The sequence below is a fragment of the Branchiostoma lanceolatum genome, chromosome 17 (genome assembly GCF_035083965.1).
Source record: "Branchiostoma lanceolatum isolate klBraLanc5 chromosome 17, klBraLanc5.hap2, whole genome shotgun sequence".
NCBI lineage: Eukaryota > Metazoa > Chordata > Leptocardii > Amphioxiformes > Branchiostomatidae > Branchiostoma > Branchiostoma lanceolatum.
In genome coordinates, this window is record NC_089738.1 from 15,881,317 (window position 1) to 15,893,455 (window position 12,139).

At 39.8% G+C, this 12,139-nt stretch overlaps 1 protein-coding gene across 2 annotated transcripts; it reads right to left on the reverse strand.

Moving 5' to 3' along the window:
- Window positions 1–1,172: 1,172 nt before the first annotated feature.
- On the reverse strand, window positions 1,173–10,169 carry LOC136423086 (uncharacterized). 2 transcript variants are annotated; one of them, XM_066411105.1, is made up of 13 exons: window positions 10,035–10,169; window positions 6,671–7,029; window positions 5,951–6,208; window positions 5,484–5,570; window positions 5,244–5,330; window positions 4,934–4,974; window positions 4,703–4,733; window positions 4,399–4,485; window positions 4,084–4,138; window positions 3,820–3,918; window positions 3,453–3,501; window positions 2,879–2,954; window positions 1,173–2,462 (listed from the first exon to the last, which is right to left on the reverse strand). In XM_066411105.1, the coding sequence occupies exons 2-13, from the start codon at window positions 7,012–7,014 to the stop codon at window positions 2,315–2,317; spliced, it is 1,362 nt and encodes a 453-aa protein (XP_066267202.1). In that variant the 5' UTR covers window positions 7,015–7,029; window positions 10,035–10,169; the 3' UTR covers window positions 1,173–2,314. The 2 variants fall into 2 exon arrangements, with proteins under 2 accessions (XP_066267202.1, XP_066267203.1); XM_066411106.1 differs by lacking the exon at window positions 10,035–10,169 and adding an exon at window positions 9,772–9,985.
- Between the last annotated feature and the right edge of the window lie 1,970 nt (window positions 10,170–12,139).

The window sequence follows — 12,139 nt, forward strand, 5'->3', positions numbered from 1 at the left end:
AATCGGGGGTAGGGCATATTCGGACGCTGCAATCACTACAATTTTTGACAATTGTGCAATGTAAAGATAGAATCGTTTCTATCATCCGTACATTCAATGACACATTGAAAATCATTGAAAGGCAAAGCAATTATTTAAGTTTCAATGAGTTGTTATGATGAACTCAGAGATCACATCTAACTCAGGCACATGCATAAAAGTCGTTTATCTCTATATTTGAGCCCCGAGCTTCAAAGACAATCCTATCCTATCCTATCCCTGTAATTCAACAAGGTATGTTTTAAGACATCTATGTCAGCCATGTATCATGTTAGGCTTTATTTCATCATGATAAGTAACCAGTTAGTCCACTAGTTACTCTTTTCTAGTATTACATACAACCCAACGCTGGGCCCCTTCCGACAATACATGTGAATGCTGTGACCCGTAAACATTCTTCCCTAGGCTCCACCTCCTGTTTTTCAATCAATCCGTCAAATCTGACATTCGTCGAGTCCTCAAAGCAGCATTGTTTGGAATGGAATGCTGTCTATTCAGCTGTGATTGAAGAAGCTCTTTGTTAGATAGGAGGGTCATCCTTCATGTCAAGCGTGGAAAATGCTGCCCTAAAGGTGGTGCCATCAGGAGATTCCTGCCCCCTCCCTCGAGATAACAATCTCTGATTAGCTTTCATTAAATGTACTAATAAGGACCACAAGAATCTAATCGTTGTCTAAGTCGATTTTATACATGCTATCTATGAAAAATCAGTTTGCAACTTTTGCAACAGCATCTAACATTATCTACAAAAGTTACGCTTGATATAAAAATTCGAAGGCAATTGTTATCTAACCTTACTTGTTGTATATCTTCAATTTGCTGTCTTGAGTGAAGCGCCACCTGTCTATTTCAGATCGCAGTGGTGCTTTTTTGTTGAGTGGGTTTAAACAAGGAGCTCTTTGGTTTAAATAAGTGCATCTCGATGTGTTTATGTTACGTCGTTGAAACACCATAAAAAAGTAAACGAGTTTGCTTCGAAGAACATCAAATATGGATTCTCTAGCTCTATATATCAATATTGATGTCAAGTGTACCTCCAAGGTCAGTATGTCTTAACTTGGTTCTGTTGTGTTCGTTGGCAGGTCCCGGGTCTTAACTTATCCTTCGTATCAGTGATCACAATACGCCCAGCATTTTCAGTATAAAGATGTTTAATGGTGTAGCTAGCACATCAATTGACAGCAGTCAATCGAATGGCTATGCACGATAGGCCGTTTCAGGTACGTTCTCCATTTGGCATGAATGCATATCGTGCAACTTAACTTGTACTTGAAAAATATTCTCCTTCCTTTAGTAGAATAACAATTACTTCAGTATCTTATAACACGTTAACTTTCCACAAAACTTGTTTAATTGCACTGCAATAAGAAATGAAATGCAAAATGTTAAATGTATTTTCATTACTACAATCACCGTAGAAACTGATTATATACTATTCAAATGACAAATTGCATGTCACTACAATTTGTCTACAATAGTCTTCGACCTTCATTAATGGGAGTAAGTTATGATTCGTATTAGTTATCATTACCAATTAGGAAAGTTACAGCACTACATGTATATGTATATGTCATCGTTAACTTGAACAAACTCCTTAATTGTGCTTTTTTACAAATAACATAAAATCCTAGTATAGACCTTAGATAAATAGTCTGTTGTCTTATATGTACTTTAAATAACAAAAATTGAGATTGCGCTTTATGTACATTATTTGGCCATGCTTTATACTTACATTCATGTTAATTACAAAATAATCATACAACAAATGCAATATGCTACTACAACTTTCCTCGTTTTCAGTATGAAATAGTTAGATACCACTATGTGCCTCCTGGTCTAAATGCAGGTTGCTTATCTTAACATTTATGAAGTTTAGAGACTCTAAAGACTATATAGTATGGGATGAAACTACATTCTTTAAACGAATGTCTAATGTCCATGCACTTTGTTAGGTAACACTATCTTTACAATGAAGGAATTATCACGTGTTCAAATACTGTCAACCTAAGGTGAAGAATAAGGTTCGTAATTTGAGTCTCGTGGTTAAATGGTTAAACACAATCATTTCCATATCTTCTTGCCCCCGAATCCACAGATAAATCCATAATGTCCATGCACTTTGTTAGGTGACACCCTATCTTTACAATCAAAGAATTATCACGTGTCCATTTGTAGTAAACTTAAGGCTAAGGATAGTGTTGATAATTTGAGCATGACGATGACCTAAAGTCATGTAAATGTTACAGAGTTCCTTCACTACATTATAGGGACTTTTTCATCTCTTCTTGCCCCCGAATCCACAGATTAGCGGCATGAACGAACTGGTGATGGTGGGCTTCTTCGGTCTGCCGGTGACCTCGTCAGGTAGGCATAAGTAGCAGCGTTTACACACAGGCCTCATGTCGAACTCAAAGAACTTCGTCCTGTTTGAAAACATAACAGAAGAAGTTTAGTGTACTGCTAATGTACCAACACTAGTATACAAGTCAAGTCAAGTCAAAGTTTATTGTACAATGTTCTAGTACAAACTACAGGAAGGTTCTAGGCTATACAATGTTCTAGCACAAATTAGAGGAAGGTTCTAGGCTATACAGTGTTGTCAATGGTAGATAATATCAACAGGAGGTCCAATAGGGAGTCGTATATGTCAATTATACAATTACATGATGAGGAGTTGAATGTCTTATACAATTAGGTCGCTATTTCACGGATTCTTTTTTGCATGTATATATGCATAAAGAATAATACGCTTGAAAATATCAATGGATGCATGCATGCTATGCGAAACAGAACAAGGACATTGTTATTACTAGGCCTGTTACAGTACTAGCATACTCACTTTAGCGTAAAGCTGATGTCACAGAAGGGGCACGTGAAACAGTCTTCACACCATACTTTGTTGAACACTTTCACAGCTGAAAAGGCAAGGATATTCAATATATGGCTAAGGTAAAGCTAGTCCAATAGCTTTTTTATTCTATAAGGACAGTGGTTTCTTATCCAATACTCTCTGTCTACCGACTTTTACCTCCCCAACCGAAGTCAGATGCCCATTTTTACACCTGGGTGGAGTGAGGAAAGTCGTATTAAGTGCCTTTCCAAAGGGCACAACATAAGTGGCATGTCAGGGGATTCGACTAGCCTAGGACCTCTGAGATCTGGGCCTAACACCCTAACCGTTACCCCAACATGACGCCAGTGTATGATTTATTATCGGGGAATGTTTTTGCTTAAACTAAAATTTGTGTTATTGCAATAGAATTGTGATACTTTTGTTTTATGTTCTACGTGCTATATACTAAATGGCCATGCTCGAGAAAGATCATGTGTCATGTGGAAAGGTAACATGTACTTCATGATAAGTAACATGTACTTTTAATAACGATACAAACAACACTTTGTCTAGTACTCACCATCTCCTGTGATTGGAGCATTGCAGTGATAGCATCTGTCTGCGACTAGCTGCAATATGCATATGATAACGTTAGCCATTTGTCTTTAGATATACAATGAATGAAGGGATTAATTAATAGACAGCATAGACATAGGCATAAGCAGCATTCATTGTAGCATTTGTAGGGTACCACATAAAGCGTTTCATTTTTCAGATACTTTGTTTTGCTTTGCACGTTTTCTAAGAGCTGCCTTTTCTATATTCGGTAGTAAGTTCATGTACCTGATTACTGTGCTGCAATTTCTATGTATAATGCTTCATGTGAACTTGATTTACGGGTATGTGTATATTGCAAACATTGCAGGCGCCCCTTTATAAGTCCTTACCTCGTCGTAATGTTTCTCACAGTAGGGGACTCCCTCAAACTCAAAGTAAGGCTGGCCCACAAGCTCGAAGGGCAACGCACACTTTCCACAAACGAAATGCTGAAAAAAAAGTTTAGCTATCAATATAACAATAAATGCTATATATACACACTCGAAATATTACTGAGATATACATTGATTTATAAGCATGTTGCAAAGATATATATCACATAACGTTGAAGTCTTGAGTTAAACAAATTTCTCGATTATGATATTTGGGTTTACCTCTCGATGCCATCTTTTGCCTGCTCCTTCCACAAAGCTCTCGGTCAGAATGCGCCTGAAATTGGTTGTTTACATGGATAATTACTTGTGCTTTTACTGCATGCATGTTGTGCACTTCAAATATTTTGTGAAACATGTACACACGATATCGTTTGTTGTAACGCACAGAGTTGACAGGGGATTGAGCTCAAATATCTACCAAAAAAGCAGCAGCTTGTGCAAATTCCACATTTCATACATCACAGGTACAATAGTATCATGTACTATATGATATTGACACAAGCAATTATAGTAATAGTTGTAATAGTCTCATACCTGCAGGCATGGCACTTTTCAGGCTTTCTGACTTTGTCCATGTGATTATGTCCACTTCGCCTCCAGAAGTCAAATGGGGATGAAAGCCTGCATAGTGGATGTGAGCACGAATGAATTACAGGAAATGTGCGGAAAGTAATTTGATTTAGATTGCAATGTAGTTTAAATCAAAAGATATCAGCATGTTATCGCAATTGAATGTAACAAGTCACCCCTTTTGTGAAGCTTTTTATGTCATGACCAATGGTGATATTTTGCATGATACGTTAGAAAAGAAACCGATTTCATTTTTCTGATAACTTACCTTTTCTTTGGAGACTCATAGAGGAATGCATCTGAAACAAACATAGAATGCGCTATTAGTTTTTAGCTTAAAGCTATGTTGCAGACATTCATGCAAGAGAAATTTTTGGCAAATGATGTTTCCAAAAGCATACAACTGCGTTGTATACAGTGCCATTTTCATTTACCAAAATTGATAAAGAATAGCTTTTCATGAAGTATAGTATGACAAATAACATAAAGCCTAGCTAACCTGGATCCTCAGCTCCTATCGGGGACGGTCGTGGTGGTTTCCTTTTAAAAAAAAAACACTTCATGAGACTCTAGATGCTGCATAAGGAGATGACTATATTGTAAAGAAGAATTGTGCACTACAACCATGTTTTAGACCATGTACCCGTGCTGTAGGAAATATTGATAAGAGAAGCTCTAAGTACATGTATAAGTTATAACAGAGGCACTGTACATAGGCATCACTTTGTTTGCGTACAGTGTTGGTCGCAATACAAAGAAATTTTAAGAAAACATAAGAAGTAGGACATCGCATAACATAGTGGACATACCTCCTTCGTCTCCACAAACTAGATTCACTGATTTGTAGATCGAATCCCTTTGCTTGCTTCTTTCGCTGAGGTGAACGCTGAGACTTGCTGAAGACACACAGACAAACAAACACAAAACATGAATTTATATGATCAATAGATAAAGACACAAAATAGTACTGAAATGATTAATGATGAAATGTTTATATTCTTTATGCAAACAGTAAAAATATATCGAAAGTTTCTTTTTTGTTAAAGTACCTTCGTTGGACTGGAACAGTCAACTTGTTCTTCCGCTTCTTAACTAAGGACCGCGGATCCAGAGAGGCTGCCCTGTCTCTGCTAACCCTGTAGGGGGTAAGATAGAAATAAGCACAGCACAGGCTGGTAGTAATATCAACAATGAACGGACGATATCAGTGTCACTCGACTCTTGCTGTGACGGATTCCTAGAAAACGCTTCCAACCTTACGTTACAAGAAAGCGTTCATAAAGCCTTGTTCGTGCTTCATTACAATACGTACTAACTTGAGCGATAGGCCAATTGACAATGTCATATTCTATATTATCATCAAAGGACTGTGGGCCGCTTTCACTCATGTCCCCACCCCGTAGCCCGTTCCAACTCATGACTGTCCTGTTATTGCAGTGTTGCTGTAATGCATATGAATGCTTGAATGTATTACTTCCCAGAATCTTACAAAAATGTTGAACGTTTATTGCCCTACCATGTGTCCTGACCCGGCGATGACCCGGATGACGTCAGTCGTTGAAGATCCTTACAGGAGTCCTCAAGGGCCTTCAGAGACCTGTTCAGGTCCTCCCGGGAGGTGGTCAGGTCATCCTCCTGCTGCCGCCGTTTCTTGTAGTAGTGGGGCATGGAGCTGGACTTGGTCGTGTCGGCGGCTGTAGGGTGCTGGTTGGCCCGAGGAAGGCTCGTATGCTTACTCGGAACGAAGTCGGATATTGGTCTGTCGATTCGGGATCTGGCAACATAACATTTTTTGTGAGTTTCAATTGTCTTCAAACAACCCATCAAAAACCCACCTTGAATTGAACAATAACATATTATTCATAGATTTTAGCTGTCTTTAAACAACACACTCAAATCTTTATAAGTAATGATTATAATATCAATTCATTAATTTGCCATCACAATTGCTCTCAAAGCAATATCGTTCCTCTATCTTTATGAGAAAATTTTCTCCTGCAAAATAAGCTACTACCAGTGGACCAGACCCCTACTGTGTCGCCCTGGAGTATAGAATTGGAATTTGTGTTGCCATGTACAATGTATGATATACCTGATCTAACTTTACCTAACCTGTCTTTTGTAGTCTACCGTACGAAAGTCACTGTCCTTTTTGTTGTGTCAATAAAGCGCTTAGTGCTAGTAAAGACTAAACTATCACAATAAAGGGCGTCTGAATGAAATACTCAATACATACGCATAATTCGATGCAGCCCGTTGGTGTGCGACCATGGACCGTGTCTTCTCCTTGACTGTGGCGGCGCGTAGTGCGTACAGCAGCCGAGAGATCTCCTTATGTTCCTCGTCCATGGTCAGCACTCTCCCGTTAGTCGGTGTGATGCAGTCTTCCTCGTCAGAGCCGGTGGACGTGACGGTTAAGTTTGGAGAGGTGTAGGGGGCACTGCCGATGGTTGCTTCCGGCGTGAGCACGTGGTAAACCTTCTTCTGGCTTTCTTGCTGGGATCTGTATCTTCTTCCCGACATCTTCTGCTTCTTCAGTTGCTCAGCTAGATGATTAACGTCTTGATGCTCATCGACCATGTCTTCCACAGTGATCTGAAAAACAAGCACAGATAAGTTTAGTTTAATAATGAGGTCTATAGAATCGGAGTAAAAACCCATATATTCGCCATCATAACTACCAAGAAAACTGAAGTGTCACTGTCATCGGGATCAGCCAAAACTATATTATCAAGGCACCGTTCAGGGAGAGGGGTAGTGAACGTAAACGATTGGAGGAGGATATCAGAGAATGGACAGATATGACACCTAAGTGAAACTCTAAGAAGCCCGAAAACGGAGGGAGCTGGTTGTCAGATCTTCCGTGGTGCCCCAACGGTCAAAGAGTTAGACAAAGAAGCAGATGAAAAGAGATGGAATGAAAAAGAACGTTTCAGTGATCAGACTGCCCTTCCTATACTTGGAAATACAGGATGTATGTTTTTCCTTTGCAAAGCGGAAGGTTAGTTGAATAGCAGGACGTTCATTGTTCGTTTTTCCTAGAACTCCAGAGATCACTGTCTTCTCACAGGATGTTAATTGTGTAATCCTATACAGTCTACCTGTCCCCTTGTTAACTCGTAATAATTTGTCATATTGTGTTCTACGAAGAAGAACGAAACACACCTACTCGTCTGGAGAGAGAGAGAAGGAAAGAAAGAGAGGGAAAGACAGAATGAGTTATGGGTTTCTTGTAAGCTGTTGTATTTTGTCCCATTCTACTGTCCTTTTCTTTTTCAAAATGGGATATTTATATTAGCCCCTGCTACCTGTATTCGTGTTTTAAAACCATGGACTTGAAGCAGTAGTAATGTGACAATCCCGACTCTTACCCTGTTACAAATTTCACAGAGAGGTCAGGGGTCAATTGGCGGTCGCCATCTTTATACCAGAATACGAGAAAACCGGTGGTGCAGGTAGCAACTGCCAAAAGGCGTTGTTTACTTAGCCTCCTGCCCTATGTCTATTGTACGAAACTATTTATCTTTAGCGGTTATTAGAGAAAGACTGCTGTATCTTTATCATTAGGTCGTAAACGAGAAAATAAGTTAAAAAGTACAATTTCATCCTAAACTTTCCAAGGACGGACATTTGCACAGTATCTAGAATCTGTGCCATGTGCCAAATGGCACGGAATGCATGTCAGAATGCGACCTGGTATGCCCCAGGCAAGGCCTTCTCTAATCTGGACGCGTGCCACATAGTACCAGTGTGTTCTAGTCATGTCACAACCGGTCCTCTCTTTGACATGGCTTTGACATACTCCGCGAAAGCCAATAATTGATATCGATAAACGATTATGAGTTTGTCGATTAGATATCAATGATGTTGTCATATCAAATGTTTTTCACCCTGCTCCCTCCCCACGTCGCTACAAAATTGTTAGAGCTAGACATGTTCTGTCTTGTTCAGGTGCCAGATAACCCGAAAACCACAACAACTGAGGTGGGTTCGTCCTGCCGATCCCTGGCCTTTTACCCACCCAAAACCCACTAAAGCTTCCTAGAAACCGTGTGACAGAGCCGGAGTTACTAACGGATGTGCAAGACAAGGATCTCTCAGTAGTTGACAGGTGTTCCACAGTCATGTCCAATACCACGTTAAGCCCCTCTCTCACTGGACCCGCGACACGTTGGCGACCTCGCTGCGACCGAACGATCTGATAGCGCACTTGACGAATTTCATTGATAAAATACTAACCTTTTTACGCTTTGTCTGTTTTGCTGCCTTTTTAGCAATACTTGCACGTTTTGCATAATATTCCCATTATAAAGTCAAGGGTAACACAAATCCAGCTGCAATTTAGGAGGCAGTGTCGTGGGTCCAGTGAGAAAGGGGTTTAACATATCATTTCATGACAAGACCCGAAATAAAGATTTTTCACGCAAAAATGAGGAAGATTGTCTGCATTTCTATTCAAGCAGACACAACCTACCTTGATATTAAACAAAAAGACACACCTTTGATACGGAAAGCGACCAATAAATCTTATATATGCTGTATAGAAGGCCACACCTAAATGTGTGACGTGCTTCAATTTTACGATGTAGGTGTGAATACACACGTGCGCGTTGGCGTACGTTTTTGGAGACACGAAATACATTTTCTTAATTATATGGGACGAAGTCATAAAAAATTGTACGTCAATACAGCATGGGCCATTCATGGATGAATCATGTAGCTCCTTTTATGTTTTTCGGCGTTCAATAAATGATTTCATCTAAATAATATATTTGAAACTAGTTTTATACACTGAAACAGCCATCTAGGTATAACAATTGATAACCCATCTCTAAAAAAGATAAACCAATGACAATGCATCTGGGGTTCAGCAACAAGTTGTACAATTACAATTCACGAGTATCATGTACAACTACTTAACATGTATAATCCTATTAACCGCTTCGGTCAAGTAGATGGTGGATAATTACATACCCTGTGACAATCTGTCGACCTTTCTACCCCAAAGCGGTAAAACGACATTAGACTGTGGGAGGAAGTGAGGGGGGGAGGGGGGTATATTGTCTACTACTTATTGAACTTTCCTTATAGTAAAACGTTCAGCGACTATAGAATACATTGTGCAACATATGGGTAAGTACCTGTTACCATGGTATTGTACAAGACGTTTAATACCAAATTAAGCTATACTACTGAAGGCTCCCAAATGCTTACACCCATGCTACAGAACAGGCGTCTGTACATATACACACACTTCGCTGGTTAGGTTAAGTATCATGACTTAAAAGCTTTATCCACACCGAAGGCGATTTTACAAAGAAACAGCTGTAAACTTACCTTGCTTGTTTATTAGACTTGGGAAACGTGTGATCCTTACACTAGAATCCTGGCCGAAATGTGGTCTATTTCTCCACCTGCTGACTTTTTGTCACTGACTGTTTTGTGTATACACAAGTGAGTCAAACACCCGGTTGCACAACTTCCGGCGAGCTACCTTTAAGTCGTAGACATATGTGTCAGTACCTGTGTCCGTCCACAGTACGAGGAAATATTTGCTATGAGTTAGTGCAATAATGTAAACACCTTTAGTCAGTACTCACCCACACACACACACCGCCCGCTGTGCTAGCTTGAACAGCTCGCCCGAAGTTTGAACAATAGACAGGTAGACCGTGAACACTTGCGAGTACCCGTGTCCCCCTTCGTTAGTACAGTGCTCCACACTTGTAACCACTTCCGGTCGTCTTCGGTCATTGTCCGCACGCCCAGGAAGTGGTCTTACTAATCAACGTTCAATACCTGTCAATCAAAAACTTACCTCATGGAAAATTTAAGGGGTCATAAGGGCTTCTTCCTGCGTAATTCCTAGTAATAGCTACTTCGGCAATTTTACGAGATTACAATGTTTCAAGTTAGAATACGTCACATTTTCTTCTATTCCAGGCGGTCAGTTTTTCTATGTAATAACTTACAAGTTTTAAATGCGCACATCTTAATTGTTGAACCGTAGGCGTTTTTCTATTACATGTAATTGATCCAATTTATATGTAAATGCGACCATGTATTACCCCACCCTTATATTACCCCGTATCCAACCGGCTTATCTGAAGACAATAGATTTAATAGCAGGGCGTTTTTAATAGGATACATAACTGTGGTTAGCAGCACCTGTTTGAAATATCACCCATAAGAAAAGGCACCGGTAAGGAGTAAATGAAGTAGAAGTCCTTGTCAACATCTTATAGGATTTATAACTTTTTAAACAGAAGGGACGCGCAGTTTAGTCAGGGGGTATTTAATGAGGCTAAAGAAATCAATGAGCTAATAGATTTACTACTTCGTGAATCCGTTAAATTCATCGGACAATCCGTTAAAACGCCAAAACATACATTCTTGTCATACGAAAACTTGCCTTTAGCTTTATTCAGTACTTAGATTTTACTTGCAATACAGAATGCTGTATGATTTACAAGAACAGGCTGGAGTTGTGTTGCGTCATACTGTTTACTTTGTTACGTGTACATAAACAAATGGGTCAAAGGTCGAATCCATTTACTGGAACTAAGTATTAGCTTAACGACCATCGACAGGGACTGTAATTAGTTTTTCCAACGCAATTCTTTAATCCAGGACATCTTGACAGTATTTGTACTTGCTGTATGGTGTATTAATTAACGTGCGCTTTTTTCTTTTGTGATGTATGCTAGTAGTGAAAATCTAACACCTTAAATATCTCAATGTATCTTACATTCATTTATGTGTTATTTCCAACGTAAATAGATTTTGTGTTCAGTCATGAATATTTGAAATGATCGCCAGCACCAGTCATGTATGGTTACTTGAACAGTCGCACCGAGACCCTATAGGGTGCGGCACAGCCAATAGGTCAGATGGGTTGAATAGATTAACAAACATGTTAGGTAAAGAAAGCTGGCATCTGAAGTATTTGAATAATTGGGGCGCCGCTCAAAGCTGATGTTTTTGGCGACGAGCCAGGGACTCAAACTGTGGATAGAAAGCGCGCCTCCTGGCGGTTTCTTATAACAGATGTTTTGGATTGTATGAGAACTTGGTCAAGAAAAGCATTCATGTAGTTACTGTGGTAGTTACTAAGGCACAATTTTCATCTCGGAAGATAATGGTAGCACTCTGGTGTCATGGCCATAGGACCTTGCATAGTAATCCCGGCCAAAGTTGGTAACATATACAGGAAAAAAGGTTCTGGTGTTGTTGTCTCAAGAAAAGTATTATACTTTGCATGTTCTTCAATGAGCCTTTGTTTTAGACTATTTTTTCCGATTCCTGCAATGAACTTGGGCAAAAGGCGTGTCCTCAGGAAAGGCGTTTTACATGACCTCCCTTTTCACCCAGGTGTAAATGGGTAGGTGATTGTGGACGTAAAGGGCGATTGAAGACGGTTGCGATCTGGAACCTGGAACAAGCTCGATGTTGATGATCAGAGGGCTGGGGGTTAGAGCTTCAAGCCCGGCTGACGTGGCTGCCTTTAAAATCAAACTCCGCCAAACCTACAGTTTGGAGCAGTCTTGTACGCGGTCGTTATTATGTGGTTCCGCCACTTGCCTTGCAGCAAGGCCACGCTAATTTTATCCTACTGAATGTTATAACTATTGCGCTGATTTGATTAGGTAGATTTTGTCCGTTGCTAAGCTGATTTACCTTGTGAGTTCTATGTTGTTTTGCTTTA

Bases quoted from the DNA above. Each gene is read 5' to 3' on its own strand.
- LOC136423086 (XM_066411105.1), bottom strand. From the start codon at position 7,014: ATGGTCGATGAGCATCAAGACGTTAATCATCTAGCTGAGCAACTGAAG. The intron at 6,209-6,670 runs GTATGTATTGAG...TTATGTTGCCAG, and splicing joins CGGGCTGCATCGAATTATGC to ATCCCGAATCGACAGACCAA. The intron at 2,955-3,452 runs GTGAGTACTAGA...TTGCCTTTTCAG, and splicing joins TGCTCCAATCACAGGAGATG to CTGTGAAAGTGTTCAACAAA.